Source organism: Magnolia sinica, chromosome 7 (genome assembly GCF_029962835.1).
Source record: "Magnolia sinica isolate HGM2019 chromosome 7, MsV1, whole genome shotgun sequence".
Classification (NCBI taxonomy): domain Eukaryota; kingdom Viridiplantae; phylum Streptophyta; class Magnoliopsida; order Magnoliales; family Magnoliaceae; genus Magnolia; species Magnolia sinica.
In genome coordinates, this window is record NC_080579.1 from 75,999,001 (window position 1) to 76,015,847 (window position 16,847).

Genomic DNA, 16,847 nt, shown 5'->3' on the forward strand with positions numbered 1-16,847 from the left:
CCTCCCTCTCTTACAACCACTCTCTCTCATCTCTCTCTCGCTTATTCTCCATGCAACCCATGTCCAAGCTACCATGGGAGAGAGCTTGTGTGGCTCACTTCTTACCTCCCATCTCCACCATCTAAAGAACATCTCGACCATTAAAATCGTCCCCTTGGAGCTCTAGATCGTATTGGTGGAAGAAGGAAGAAGAGATCAAAGGTGGGTGATTTCATTACTTGATTTTGTGATTTGAGGGCCCACATATGTGGGACCCATCTTGATGTATGTATTATATAGAGAAGGCCCATAGTGGCGGGGTCCCCCCCCCCTCCTCACCGCCGATCTCTCTCTCCCATTCACTCTCTCTCTTTTCTTTAGTTGTTTGATGGCCCACCTAATGTGTGGTGGAGATGCGAGCATCCATCATGGTGGAACCCACCTTGGTGTACGTGAGAGATCCACACCGTCCACATATTTGGACAGTGTGGGACACCATTCTGGACGGTGTCGTGGCTCTCCAGCGTGATGTATGTGTATTTCCACACCTTTCGTCCGTTTTCCATGGACGTGGGCTACCTCGCATGTGTGGTTCGTGTGAAGGTGGGGTCCACCTATACGTACATGGTTTAAACCCACACCGTCAGTCCAGTGCGTTCAGAGAATCTGGATGCGACTCCCTTATTCTAATATAATATTATAATATATTTTATATATCGATGTAATATGTCTATACATAGATGTATATGGTGGCCAACATATAGCTGCTGTACTCAGCAGGTCTGTGGCCCATCATGATATATGTGTTATATCTGAGCCGTCCATCTGCTGGACGCTGGGCCAGCAGCCCAGCAGTCCAGCAGTTAGACGCTGCAGTGTGGGCCCACCATATGGTGTATGTGTTACATCCAAACCGTCCACCCAATGGCGAGCTCTTCTTAATGCTTGAGACAAAAATAAAGTGGATTCAAATCTCTGGTGGGCCCTTCCATGATGTATCTACGACACCCAAACCGTCCGTCCGTTGATGGACGTGGACTCCACCATGACACATGTGTGGACCCACCTGGAAGTGGACGGGCTGGAGCACCACACCTCGCCATGTGGCTGCTGTTCTGGCGCAGTAAGTTCGGTGGATTCCATCACACGGTATGTGTTATATTCACACCTTCCATCTGATTGGTGACGTGGAGCCCACCTGATGAATGTTTGTATTCACACCGTCCATCCATCTTTAGCCATGCCATTTGGCAGCCGTGGGCCCACACCTCATGTGTAGCACGTGTGGGATGGGACCCCACTTTGGTGTGTTTATTTGATATCCACACTATCATTTGGACGGTGCTGCTGTGGTACACACCACGATGTATTTATTCTGTATCTATACCGTCTATCTGTTTTGCTAGGCGGGACCCACTGTTGTATGACATCAGCAAGTTACGTGGGTTGCATCCACACCGCCCATCTCTATGGATGTTTTGCTAGGCGGGACCAACCGTTGTATGACATCAGCAAGTTACGTGGGTTGCATCCACACCGCCCATCTGTATGGATCCACCTGAAATGTCTTTCACCCAAGCCATCCACCGTCCGTGGACGGTGGAGTCCATCTGCATGTGAAATCCACACCGTCTGAGTGGATTGGCTAATGTACCTATACAACTAATAGCTGCTGTACTGATTATAGAACCATCAGAGGGTCTGATCGTGTTGCATCTATACCGTACATGTGGGGCCACCTTGATGTTTATGAGCCCCACGTGATGTACATGTTTTCTCCAAGCCATCCATGTGGGGGTGAGGCCCACCTTGAGATACACAACTGGGAATGGATTTGCTGGAGTAGTTTAAATTTTATATATATATATATATATATATATATATATATATATATATATATATATATATATATAATAATCATAAATAAAATATATTATTATATGTGGTGGGCCCCACGTGGGACCCACCTACCTAGAAAGGATTGGCTGGTGCATTTTACACTAGCTATATACCTATTGTAGTGACATCACCAGCTTTGTGGGACCCACCGTATGTGTGTTTATCGCAACCGTCCATCTATTCATCTAGCTGATGGGCGTGGGTCCACCATGATGTAAATGTTTTATCCACTCTTTCCACTCCATGGATGTGGACCACACCATGATATATGTTTTGTGTTCCAGGCCGACCATGCCTGGACGGTTCTGTGGGACCCCACCATGTTGTATGCATTTCAGCCACACCGCCCAGACATCTGGATGGTGTTGGACAATGTTTGGTCGGTGCTGATCATCATTAGTGGGCCATGTGCCCCATTGAATGATTGTGTACAGTGATACACATGTTGCACCTGCAACTATTGAAATGATTTTAGTGAAATCCAAGTTCCCATTTGTGAGGCCCACCTTGGAGTATTTCTGTGGCTCATCTATCAGGCCCACTTTGATGTATATTTTGTGGTCCATTCAAGAGGCCCACTTTGATATACTTGTGGACAATATGTGAGGCCCACCTTGATATATTTGTAACCCATCTATGAGACCCATTAGTACGGCCCATGTGATGCAGCCCATAGTGGTGTATAGGTAACCCTTGTATGAGGCCTATGATATTGTATATTAGACCCTTGTGTGAGGCCAAGGCCCCGTTTAACTCCTTGGGAGCAATGCTCCACATTGATGGGCAATGATGGTTGGATGTCCACATTGTGACCTTCCCTTAGGCCTTGTTAGGCCCATTCTCATAATCCTCTTGTGGGTTAACCCAGATAAGTGGGCCCCAGTTGCTATAGATGGATGGTTTCGCGCTATCGGATTTGATATAACCACGGCTGTGGGCTGATCTTTATATTATGGTTTGATCGGCTGTTCATATATGGATCCCTCCATGTCTATTGGCCGATTATCAATGTTGATTATCAATATCAATTCCGATTGTCGAGGCCGATTAGCGATCTATTCTGATTTGTCGTGGTTGTTTGCCGATTATCGATCGAGGTCGATTATCGATTCTGATTTGTCATGACCGATCGCTGATTCCGATTGACTTGACCGATTTGTCGATTCTGATTATCGATCGGTTCCGATTGTCATGACCGATTGCCGATTCCGATTGACTTGACCGATTCTGATTATCAATCGATTCCGATTATCAATCGATTCCGATTGTCATAACCGATTGTCGATTCTGATTGACTTGACCGATTTTTTGATTCTGATTATTGATCGATTTCGATTGTCATGACCGATCGCTAATTCCGATTGATGTGACCGATTTGTCGATTCTGATTATCGATCAGTTCCGATTGTCATGACCGATTGCCAATTCCGATTGACTTAACCGATTTGTCGATTCTGATTATCGATCGATTCCGATTGTCATGACCGATTGCCGATTCCGATTAACTTAACCGATTTGTCGATTCTGATTATCGATCGATTCCGATTGTCATGACCGATTGCCGATTCCGATTAACTTAACCGATTTGCCGATTCTGATTATCAATCGGTTCCGATTGTCATAACTGATCGCCGATTCCGATTGACGTGACCGATTTACCGATTCTAATTATTGATCGATTCCGATTGTCATGACCGATTGCCGATTCCAATTGACTTGACCGATTTGCTGATTCTGATTATCGATCGATTCCGATTGTCGTGACCGATTGCCGATTTCATTGACGTGACCGATTTGCCGATTCTGATTATTGATTGATTTCGATAATCGAGGCTGATTCTAATTGTCGAGGCCGATTCTGAGTGTCGAGGCTAATTCCGAGTGTCGATTCCAATTGTTGAGGCTGATTTCGTTTATTGAGGCTAATTTTGATTGCCGAGGCCGATTGTCGAGGCCTATGTGATGAGGCCCATTGTGATGCATTTGAGGGCTAGGTGATGGAGCTCATTATGATGTATGTTAGGCCCATCGTGATGTGTATTAAGCTCTTGAGTGAGGCCCATGGTGTTGTATATCAGGCCCTTTGTGAGGCCATGGGTCCACCATATGTTAGGCTCTATGTGGGCCACTCCTTGGGAGTAATGTTGGTTAAATGTCCACATTGTCTAGGTCAATTGTCGATGCCGATTGTCGGTGCTAGTTATTGATACCGATTATGAGTATGTGACAGCATACCATCGCAATACATGCTCATACGCATCATCTGCATGTTTGTTATGAGATGTGGTTGACCATTGCATATGACATTAGGCATGTTGTTATGAGACTCCCTGAGAGGTAGAGATTATCTCACATAAGTACACGGTATGCGCAGGATTGATGCATGACTGGATTGTATAACTCATGCATCTTGCATTGTGTGTTGTGATTACTGTACGCCCTAACGATATCAGGGTCGTAGCCTCCACAGGCATTTCGTGGATGGCCAGATGGGATACCGAAAATCTGTTCTACATGGGGTGCTATAGATATCCCTGTGTGAAAGTCTCTAAACCCTCTTGGTTTCAGAGGTTGCTCCAACGTCTAAACCGAGTGGATGCATGAGCGCATGAGGGCCATATACCGTTAGGTCGCGTCTCCCACTGTGTCGTGGTCAGTTGGAAGGGGGTACGACCTTATCTGCCGGAGAGGAGGGGGCAATGCTAGGCTGAGTCTGACTAGCTCGAGGAATAGGTCCGCTATCGACGAGCTGGGCCCAATATTGGTAGGCGGATAGTGAGGTCTCTTCCACTCACCTTGTTGCGTGCGATGGGGCGACAACCTGGTTTAGAGTGTAATAGACCCCGGTGATTTTTCAGAGAGGAACTGTAGTGATATGTGGACTTATTGAGTAGAAGTTGCATGCTCATTTATTCATTTCATTCACTATTCACTCGGGTTGGTGGTGCTCAACTAATTGTTGTGTATCTTCGTATGGCCAGAATTTCGGTTGGGCGCGCGACTAATATGAGATCAGGAGTTTACCATATTGAGTCTGACTATCAAAATTTAGGTATGGGACTGGTTTGGATAGAAGTCCCTTGTGGTGGACCCCATAGCCTGCGATACTACATATTATCATCCCGACTTCACACTCCAGCTTAGTCATTTCATTCGCATCACATATTACATTACATTCGCACGCATATGGCATTTTAGGATTTTTCATGTTTCTACACTTATATGGCCTAGACGGACTCAGCAGGATTTACATATTGCATTGTACCCTCGACATCTGATATTTTGCTCTCTATGACTCATCATTTGCATAACTGATCTACATTGCTTCATCAATACATGATATTGTTTTTATTACATTTTTGAATCGCATAGCCTGGATAAGGCTGATGGTATTTATGGGCCTATCAGCATATTTTCGCATTACTCTGATATCGTATGATTTATGATCTTACTAGTATCTATAATATTGTATGATTACGGGCTTATTAGTATTTCCGCTTACTCTGATTACTCTGATATTTCTTACTTGACACTTATCTTGTGCACACACTTACACCACTCACTAAGCTTTCTATAAGCTTATGCACGATAGATGCGTGCAGGTGATGTTAGGTTGCAATAGCTTTGAGCCTGGAGCATAAAGTGGTCTTCTAGAGCTTTGATTTATTTATTTATTTGTTTGTTTATTTTATATATGTATTTTTCTTTCAGTATTGTACTCAAATGATTATATTAGTGGATATGTGATGATGCTGTTTTTGTGATTTGGGTAAACTTACGGTTATGCTTCTTACGGGATAAATGTACGTTGGAAAAATCCTCTTTATAAGATCCCAGGATCGGAACCTAGCATATAAGCGTTGGGAGCCAAGAATGGGGTACTGCGGAGGCTGGCTGCACCAGATTCGGCGATCGGGATTCCTGTGAAGTTGATTCCGAGGTTTGGGGTGTGATAGTTGTCGGGCTGAATTTTTTTGCTGATGTCGATATCCAATGTGGAAGATGTCTAAGACCTTCCCACATTATAGAGTTTCGAAGCATACACATGGATCCAATGTGCGCACTCCTGACACTTAAGTATTTTTTGATGTGGAATGTAAGCATGGTCTTCACCGCTTCTGCTTGATAAGCTTCATTTCAGGCTTTGTTGACAAATTTTCAATCGAATATGGACAAGTCTTCATAGGACGCAAGATTGAGCAGTCATGACTTCAAGAATTTGATCATTCTCTGCTCATTTTCTAGGGACAAGGATTCGTAATGCAAACTTCTTAAAGAGTTTCAGGAGATCCTAGGTTTATGATTTCAATTTTTTTGGGATGACACTTGTAAGCCCCGTATCTTAGACCGTACCTTTCCATAGGCTTCAACGGTCTTCCCGATCGAATTCCGGCAACCTTCGACCCTTAACCGGTATTTGCGCGTGACCTGGATTCTCGTGCCGTCAACCCGAGTTGACTCAACCCAGGACTTATACCTTAGCGACCGCATCGTCGCCGCGGTTCCGATGCCGCGACTCGCGCGCTGATGCGATGCTCTGGTTGGGAGATGTGGGCCAGCGTTCGGTGCGAGGAAACGCCGCGCGTGCGAATTCCGAGAGAATCTCTACAAGGTGTCACATCAATCAACCAATCCCATCAATCCCATCATGTCAAGTACACATCAACTTTCACCCTTTCCCAAGCAACCCCCAAAGTCAAAAAAGCTCTTACACAACCCATGCTTTTCTTACACATTTTGCCAAAAAAGTCATAAAGTCTCTTACACCCATCCCTCTCTCCCATCCATCACTCCATCACCCATCATTCTCTCTCTCTCTCTCTCCCTTACAAGTCTCTCTCTCATTTCAACTCTCCCTTAAGCAATTCATACGTATGGACCTCCCATGGTGAGAAAATCTCATTTGTGAGGTCCACCTTTCCTACCCCTTCATCTCTCATCTCAACCATCCATTTTTCATCTTCCTCCATCAAAGAGGAGCACAAGGAGCTAAGGAAGCCAAGGGAGCAAGAAGATCAAGCGGTGGGTGTTTTATAGGGTAGATTTTGATGTTTTTAAGTTGGGCCAAGTGAGGCCAACCGATCAATGGTTTGGATCTCACTTTGGACCCTAAGATGTGGCCGATGGCCCACTTGGATCATCATGATCATTCCATGATAGGGGCCATTCTCCATGGACCCCATCATGACGTTTATTTCCTTGTATGCTTAGGGTCATCTAGACCATCTATTTTAGTGGAGAAAGGATCTCCACCGTTGGATTTCAATTCCATAGACCCCACATGTAATGGGACCCACTTGATGTATGACTTAGTGCAAGGGAGGGCCCATAGTGCCGGGGTCCCTCCATCACACGGTCTCACTCTCTATCTCTCTCCCTTTTTCTTTTATTTATTTTTTTTCTATTATTTATTTCTATTTTCTTTGTGGTTATGATGATGAAGCTGTGTGGCCCATCAGGTTGGACCCCACCATGAAGTAGGTATTTTATCCGGCCCGTTTATAAGTGGGGCCCACCTTATATGTGTAGTACTCGTGTCATCCATCAACATCACTTGGTGGCCCACCTAAGCAGGGCCCACCTCTAATGTATTTACAAAGTCCAGCGTCCACTGACGCTGGACGTTTCTGTTGGAAAGTGCAAAATGGTTACCTTGGTTTCAAGCCAATGAGGTGGTCCACTTGTGTAGACTCCATCTTGATGCATGTATTCAATCCACGCCGTCCATTCCTTTCTTGACCCCATTTCAGGCGTTGAACCAAGATATGGTGCCAACTTGCGGTCCTGGTGGGTCATACCGTAGCAAATGGTGATTTGCACCATTAAAATCGTCCCTAAATCTTTTATACGTTGAAATATGCCCAATATTGGGCTTGGTTTGCTTGTCTTGAGCCATAGAGGGCTACTGGACGGAGTGGATTCACTGGATGTGGACCCCACCTGTAAAATCCTTAGAAAATACAGCGTCTAGCAGACGGGCTGGGGAGACGTATAGCCCAGCACGGCTGTAGCGTGGGCCCCACCTTGATGTTTATGTGTCATCCAATCCATTCATATGGTGGACCCTGGGGTCAGTGGACCACCCCTCAAATTTGAGGTCCATCCAAGACTCGGGTGGCCCACATCAAAGGAAACAGTGTGAATTGGACTCCACCCTTGAAACCTTTTCTGGGCCCACAGAAGTTTGGGATCAAGGTGAAATTTGTTGTCACCCTTCATCTAGGTCTGCTTGACCTTATCAATGGTTTGGATGGAATATAAACATTATGGTGGGCCCCACATGGAGCCCACATTGATGTATGTGTTTCATTCCCACCGTCCGCCTGGACGGTGGACGTGGAGCCACTGTGATGATTGTGTGGGCCCACTGTGATGATTGCGTGGAGCCCACTGTGATGTGTGCGTGTGTGTGTGTGTGTATATATATATATATATATAAATAATATTATATTTCATATAATATTATATGTATTATGTATATATATATTATATACTATATTATATGTATATATTTTTACTAATGTTGAGGCCCGTGATTGAGGCCCACCTTGATATATAGGTAAGGCCCACCTCAGTTTGCTTGTGGCCCATGATTGAGGCCCACTTTGATGTCTATGTAAGGTCCATGGGTCGAGGCCCATTTAATGTATTAGGGGCCCATGGGTCGAGGCCCATTAAGATGTAATGGGGCTAATGGGTTGAGGCCCATTTGATGTACATATGGGGGCCCAATTGGCGAGGCCCATTTGATACGCATACGGCCCATAAGATTAGGCCCATTTGATGCATTCTAAGGCCCACGGGTTATAGCCCATTGCAATGTACATAAGGCCCATTGGTGCGGCCCATTGATGTGGCCCACTTAATGAATATAGGCCCATATGATACGGCCCATTTGATGTATTGAAGGCCCAATGGGATATACCAAAGGTCCATTGGTTTAGGTAATAATGTTTATGACAGGCTATGCCTTGGGAGCAATGTTGGTTTGACGTCCACATTGCAAGTATAATGTTGGTTAAATGTCCGCATTATATCTTTCCCTAGGGCCCATTGTTGGGCCCATGCGTGTAATGAATAGGCCGTCTAGGCCCATCTTCGTTATGAACATCATCCACCCCATATAACATGTTAATTCCATGATTCATGATCATATGCATCATACGTATGCTTGATATGAGAAATGACTGATCATAGCATGCGCCTTCGGGCAGATTGTTTAGGGGCTCCCGTACAGGGGGTGTTGCCCTACATGAGCGCACGATATGCGCAGGATTGCTGCATGACTGGATAGTGTGATTCATGCATTCGCATTGTGTGATATGGTTACTGTACGCCCTAGCGACATCAGGGCCGTAGCCTCCACAGATGTATCGTGGTTGGCAAGATTGGATACCGGAAATACTGTTCTACATGGGGTGCGATAGATATCCCTGGGTGAAAGTCCCTAAACCCTTATGGTACCAGGAGGTTGCTCCAACGTCTAGACCGAGTGGATGCATGAGCGCTGAGTGCCGAATACCAGACGGTTGCGCTTTCCACTGTGTCGTGGTCGGTTGGAAGGGGGTGCGGCCTTACCCACCCGAGAGTAGGGGGCAATGCTAGGCTGAGTCTGACCAGCTCGAGGAATGGGTCCGCTATTGACGAGTCGAGCCCGATATTGGCAGGCGGATAGCGAGGTCTTTTCCACTCACCTTATTGCGCGCGATGGGACGGCAATCTGGCTTGGAGTGTACTAGACCCCGGTGATATCCCAGATTTTTGAGCTGTATTGACATGTGGACTTAGATGAGGATTTGTATGCTTGAGTTGCATTTCGCATTGCATGGCCTTGGTATGGCCGACATCATTCTTTGCACCGCATGGCCTTGGTACGGCTAATGGGATTCTTGGCATTCATCAGCATGTTCCGCATTACTCTGATACTGCATAGCTGCATTACCACCTTGAGCATACACTTTCACCACCCTCTAAGCTTTCCATAAGCTTATGCACGACCGTTGCGTGCAGGTGACGTAGGATCGCAGCAGCGCTGAGGCTTGGGCGCGTAGCTGATCTTTTGGAGCTTTTGGTCTATCATCATTGTATTTCCCTTATGCTCATTGTACTTGTAAAGTTTTTTATTATAGTGGAAATGTGATGGAGTTTTTGGTTGTTGTTTGTGGGTTATGCCTTTGGTTATGCTTATTACGAATCAAACTAATGTACAAAAAAATCCTCCTTGTAGCATCCCAGGATCGGAACCTGGCGAATGGGTGCTGGGGGCCGAGAATGGGGTTCTACGGAGGCTGTCGGCGCCGGATTCGGCGATCGGGAATTTTGTGAGCCCGGTTTCCGAGTTTGGGGCGTGACAACACTGGCTTTTGGTTTTGAACTTTCTGAGGGGACCCTTTACTTCGAGAGTTGATTCATCATCTTCCCTATCATCGACTTCGTACTAACCCTTGAATTCAAAGTCCAACTTTAGATCGAAATCTTATAAGTTGACCTCATACTCAAACTCTTTGACAAAAAAACTTGGCACTCTTATTGCTTGTGATTTTTGAAAAGCACGTCTGGATTAATTTTTTTTTAGGTTTTGAATTTTTATTTTAGAATTTTGCAAATATCTGATTATTTTTTTGGGAGTTTTGAAATATTTGGTGTTTGGATTTTTTAAATCTTTTTATTCTTTTTTTTATTATTTAAATTTGGTTCAAAGGGACCCCGAGCAAAACAATGATGCAAACTAAGGGTTGTCTAATCCGACTCGGGAAGTTAGGTACTATTAGCATTTGCTTTTATTGCCGTCTAGGGGCTACGAACCTATTATTGCCCTGCATTCCTTCCCCTTAGGAGGCAGGGTCAAATGGATCAGTGGTTGGGCCCTCATCATTGCGCCCAAACGTCCAAATGAGTCTGAGGTTAAGCTCTGAGTCAGTGTCAGATGTGATTTCTCCTATTTCATCCTTGGTGGATTGCAACTCATCTAGTTCTTCCAGGTCGGGTGGGACTAGGATTGTGGTCCAGTCAGTTGGGAGCAATAAATCCCCCTTATCCGAGTCATATGTATCATCAGATTGGATTGCTGTGCAAGTGAAAGAATTGCCCTCCTTACGAACTTGTTTTCTTCTTGTGCCCATTTGCTTTGGTTTCTTGCCTGGAGGAGGTTGATATTGTAGTCTTCTCCTGTTCACATTCTTTTGATCCTCAATGACTTGGGTTGAGCCTTGATATTTGAGTCAGTGGAAGAAGATTTGTTGCTCGTCGGGAAGGAAGATGTAGTTTGATTTAATGGGACATGCAAGAGGAATGTAATTCGTAGTCTCGACCCTGAGACTATGGTATAGGATATCCTCATCGGAGTATTGTACATCTATGGCTGGAAGGACAAGATCATTCTGTCTCTTGTTGTTGTGGCTTGATGGTGGGGACTTCTTCACCCAGTCGTCGATTGATGATACTAGTGCAGATGACTGCATAAGCAGCACGGGCAAGGCATACCCTTGGTTGATTGAAACCGAGTGGGTAAGGTTTGAACTTGGGTGGCTTGGGAGGATCTGAATTTCTGATGGAAAGGATCCAATTATATCAGCAAGCCTCAGAGTATACGTTCGAAACGATCAAGTGCATGTTATAAGTATAAGTGCTTTGATGTTGATGCCTATGATAAAATGACGGCCAAACAACTAAGGTTTATGGTGGACCTGCTACGATTATATCGACAGGTCTCAGAGCATACGCCTACCGGTTAAATACGATGGAAAATGATGGAATGCAATGTATATGCTAAAACAATGGCTAATTAGCTAACGTTTCTGATGGGCAAGATCCGATTTTATTGGCAAGTCAGAGAGCATATGCCCACCAGTTAAATGGGTGAAAACGATGAAAATGCACTATGATGCTAATATATACGAGGAGCAGGGGGTTGAGAAGGGAATGAATGTTGCACGATATTAATGCGCTGATTTAATGAAATCAATAGAGGCTTGAATGGTTGGATGAACAGTATTATCTTAAGGCTAGATTAAGTGAATAAGGTTTGAACTTAGGTGGCTCGGGAGGCTTGGACTCTAGCTAGGCTAGGCTAGATTAGGTTTGGGCTCTCTCACTCTCACTCTTGCTCACTCTTACTCTTATTAGTGGAGAAGTGGACCAGGATCTACTAGATGTAGTGAGGGACTCCCTTTAAAATCCCGATGCTTGAAATGAGAAGGGAATGGAGCTATTTATAGTCTCCCAACCCTTTTTTTTTTTTGTATTTCTTGGTAATCCTAGGAGCAAAATGTGGTTGAATAGCTGTGATTAGAGGTTGTTACATGGCATCAACTCATAGATTGGATGAGGTGATAAAAAGGTAATTTTTGGGTAAGGATATGGGCATCGGAGTAAATGCACCTTAACCGCACACTTAAGGTTTGAAAAATGAGAAACTCACATGCTCGAGGGACATTGTTCGAAAGAGGAGTATCACGTGGCCGGCGGCAACCTGGCTGCCATCAGTCCCCACTTGGTAGAGGTGGGCATCGAGCCGAGTCGAGTCGAGGTGGGCCAAGCTTGGCTCGGCTTGTCCATGTTGTACTCGAGTTCGAGCTCGGCCTCGAACTCAACATGCATTGAAGCTTGGCTTGTTTGCCAAAGCTGTCGAGTTGAGTTCGAGTCGATTTAGTGGTTCGAGTCGAGTTGAGTTTGCCTTGAGTCGAGCTCGAGCTTGTTGGGTGAAAGAGTAATGGATTCTGTTCTTGATCCTCCTCCACTGATGAAAAATTCAAAAATCTTCAAAGAATTAAAGCAAAACCCGATGAAAAAAACCAAACAAAGATTCGAATCGAATGAGGAAACCTGTAAGAAGCGATCTGTTCTTGATCTTCTTTTATCAGCAGAAATCCAAGTACTAAAAAAGAAACAGAGCAAAATACAGATCAGAAATCCAAGTAAAGAGCCCTAGCCAATCAGATCATTGGATTTCCTTGAAGCTCTAAGAAATATGAGAAGAACCCATCTCAGATTTCTTGGGTTTCTCGCCCAAGAAGTAAATCTCAAGAGATTGAAATCATACTATTGTAGAGCTGAAATAAAAACTAGTGGTGGTGGTCCGGGCGGGCGTGCGGCTAGCAGCAGGTAGAGAAAGAGAAGAAAGGGAAAGGAAAAGGGAAAGGGGGTGCGTGCGGTCAGGTAGAGACTCTAGGGTTTTTTTTTTTTTAAGTTAAAACTTAAAACTTATACTAATATATTATATATATTATATATAATATATAATATTTAATATATTTATTAATTGAGCCGAGTTAAGCTCGAGTTCGAGCTTCGAGTTGAGTCGAGTTCATGTCGAGTTGAGTTGAAATGCCCCCTGGTCGAACTCGGCTTGAACTCAACTCGAGCTTCAATAATTAGCTTGACTCGGCCCGAATCGGCCATTCAAGCCGAGTCAATCCGAGCTGACTCGAGCCGAGTCGAGCGAGTTTTTGGAGCTAGCTCAACTCATGAACAGCCTACCACTCGGACTCCTTGCTTTGGCATGCAACATCCTCCAAGCATGTGGAGGCTTTGTCGTGAGGGTTGTTATTTTGAAGTCATTTCTTCGATTGAGTTTGGTTTGGGCTAAACTATGTGAGTTGATTGGGTTATGGGTTTGGGTAGGTTGACCGGGTGAGTTGACTCAGTAAGTTAATCGGGTGAGTTGACTCGCTACGTTCACTCGATGCTCTAAGGTTTGGGTTTCTAGAGGTTTGGGTTAGGCTGACTGGGTTAAATGAGCTGAGTTTAGGGTTTAGAACTGGGGTTCATAAGATATAGGCTTTTAGGGTTAGGGTTTAGGATCCGGAACTCTATCAACTTATCAGCCTAAGGTGGGGGTATTTACAACTTTCAACCATCAATCTCATGGAATTTCATAAATTCGGTGTGGGGAACCCAGTGTAGTAGGGTTGGTTAGCTAAAGTAGTTTCTTCTACGATACCACTGTTTTAAGGTTCCGATGGTCCTCGAGATATGATATGATTGTTTTAAGGTTCTGACGGTCTTGATCACCTCCGCCTTCGATGAGGCCTTCTCTAGTCCATCTTGGCCACGAAAGTGTCCGCAACCACTATACATCAATACCACTCATTGTCAAAAATGGCACACGTGTGTGCAATCTAACTCATCTAATCTAAGGTCGTACATACCACTCATTGTCAAAATGGCACACGTGTGTGCAATCTAACTCATCTAATATAAGGCGTACATACCACTCATTGTCAAATTGGCACACGTGTGTGCAATCTAACTCATCTAATCTAGGTAAATACCCATATTCGTTGCCGGGGATCGGATCTGGGCCTTACCTGAAATCTGTCTCGAACCCAAGGTGCAGAGACCCGATGGGAACAAGGGGGCACCCGAACCCGACTGGGCATGGGGCAAAGTAAGACCCAGACGCGGAAAGATCTGAACCAAGGGCCTTACCTGTACCGGAGCCGGTGGTTAATTCAAGCCCATCCATAGGTAGGTGTTGGTGCGGTGGAGCCCAGAGCCATCTAAAACCCTAAACCCTCTGTGGTTTTCCACAAGCATCTAGAAGCTACTACGGAAACTCGTATTTAAAAAACCCAAAGGTGCTTGATAGAAATAAGAACAGACAGAAAGGGGGAGAGATATGGCGAAGCGTCTGATACCGAGCTTGAATAGAGTGCTGGTGGAGAAGATCGTCCCTCCTTCAAAAACAACAGGCGGTATTCTCCTCCCTGAGAAAACTCCTCAGGTATTTTTGTTTTTTTCTCTTTCTTACCCAACATTTCCAATACATTTTATAGCTCTGCTCTCTCTCTCTCTCTCTCTCTCTCTCTCTCTCTCTCTCTCTCTCATTGTGATTTTATCGATTGATGATCAGTTGAATTCGGGAAAAGTGGTAGCGGTGGGGCCCGGCGTCCGCGACAAGGATGGGAAGCCCGTACCAGTAGCCTTCAAAGAAGGGGATAACGTCCTCTTGCCTGAATATGGTGGGACCCAAGTCAAGATCAACGACAAAGAGTAAGCCATCTCACTCTCTCTCTCTCTCTCTCTCTCTCTCTCTCTCTCTCTCTCTCTCTCAGTTTCTCTCTCCTTCAATCTCTGTCTATTTTGTATGTTTGGTTAATGGATGGAATGTGTTTGGGCAGGTACCATTTGTTCAGGGATGATGACATTTTGGGAACCCTTCTTGATTAGAGAGATAGAGAGGGTGTTCGGAGATTTTTGGGGGTTTTACTTCTTTGAAGAGAGATTTCTTGTGAGATTTCAGAGAAATGAATATTTCTCAAATTGGAGAATTTGTGACGGTTCCTAATTTTATTGGGAGTTTTCTAATTATGGGTTTTAGCATCTTTAGGTTGCGTTTGGTTGCACCAAATATCATGAGTTTTTGCACCAATTTAGAATGTTTAAGTATGAAATATCTTCATAATTGGTGCAACCAAATCCTTACTCCATTTTATTTGTAATAGCTGTATTCTCTCCTCTCTCTCTCTCTCTCTCTCTCTCTCTCTTCTCTCTCTCTCTAATCATACTATGCACCCAAATGCCATCCTGACCGTCTAAATCGCAATCCTGGATGGTGCACTAATGGTGATACTTGATGGTAGGCATGGATGTCACACGCACTCCTCATGTTAGGAGTACAGCAACACCATTGCTTATAGTGGGACCCTACACCACTAGAATGACAAAAATCATTATTGAAGTTAAAGATTTTGCAGACTTGGTAATTGAGGAGGAGAAGTTTTCTGGAATTTTCACCAATTATGGAATTGAAATCTTGGATGGGTCTTAAGCATGGCTAAGTGGTAGAGTGCCTCTCGATTCAACAATCAGGTCTGAGGTTATGGATTTGAGTGCCCATGTGGAGTTACCATCATGGATTTCGATTTCAACACCAAATTCAGGATTTTCAATCCACTTTGAATTGGAATCTTGGATTCCAAAATCCTGGATAGTTTAGGATGCCTTCTAAAGCCTTATTCTTTCCAACGGGTCATTTCACTCTATCAAGGGCAAGACCCTCCTCACCTACAACTTTCTGGGCCTTCCCTTTGTCCTTGTAGAGCCTTATGGGGCCTTCAGCTAATATTTCTTGGTCTTTGCTGCACTTGATCAAACCATGATTAAACCATCCAAGCTTTGTTTTTTTTTCTCTTCATCTTAGTATCTATTGATGCTACTTCTAAGTTGAATCTCAGACGCATTCATTTTTAATTTTATGTTATCACGTCTCTTATCCATATCAACATTTTCACTTCAGCTACATTTTCAATGTCTGACTAATAGCTATTCTTTGAAATTTATTTTTCAGTTTGAAGCTGTCAAAATCACATGATATCGAGTTGATATGGCTGAAATTTGAATCTAGTAAGCAAGTTTAGAAATATGGCCTGAGTTTAAAACACTACTTTTGTTTTGAACTTACCAAAGTTTTTGTCTGAAACAAGTGACCCAACTGCTGGTATAGTCTTTTTATTGATTGAATGTTCTCTCCTCTAGCGTTGGCCATCTTGTAAAATGCTACATTTCCATTTCAGAGAATTTTTTGCTCCGTGGGCTCTCATCAGGTGAGACCCATCTTTAAGACGGTCCAAATGAATGATCCATAATCCTTTTGAATCTCTAACATACCTGCAATTTTTCTGTGGACTTATCCTCATTCAAACTCTCCATTCGTTTGTACATTCGTTGGCCGCATTCCCCACTTCTTCCACCTTGTAACTGCAACCCAAACACACACTGCATATTTGGAAATGGCCTTTAAAAGCCATTATCATTGGGTACTCGTGGAGCAAGAAAATGTTTTCCCAAACAGAGCCGTGAAAGATAATGGCTCTCTCGGATTCTATTGAAATATGAATTTGACCACAAGGAACCCCGCAGCCAACTTCCCTTTTTCCATCTTCCGCTTATATGTATGGCAAATAAACCCGGATGCTCTTCTAATGTTGAGACATCACTGTGTTGCAATTAATTAAACATGCGTCGAG

At 44.2% G+C, this 16,847-nt stretch overlaps 1 protein-coding gene across 1 annotated transcript; it reads left to right on the forward strand.

The window, feature by feature from the left end:
* The first annotated feature begins 14,401 nt into the window (after positions 1 to 14,401).
* Positions 14,402 to 15,342, forward strand: LOC131251464 (10 kDa chaperonin, mitochondrial-like). The gene is made up of 3 exons (XM_058252177.1): positions 14,402 to 14,602; positions 14,732 to 14,871; positions 15,000 to 15,342. Exons 1-3 carry the CDS (start codon positions 14,498 to 14,500, stop codon positions 15,046 to 15,048), a joined length of 294 nt encoding a protein of 97 aa, XP_058108160.1. The 5' UTR covers positions 14,402 to 14,497; the 3' UTR covers positions 15,049 to 15,342.
* The last annotated feature ends 1,505 nt before the right edge of the window (positions 15,343 to 16,847 follow it).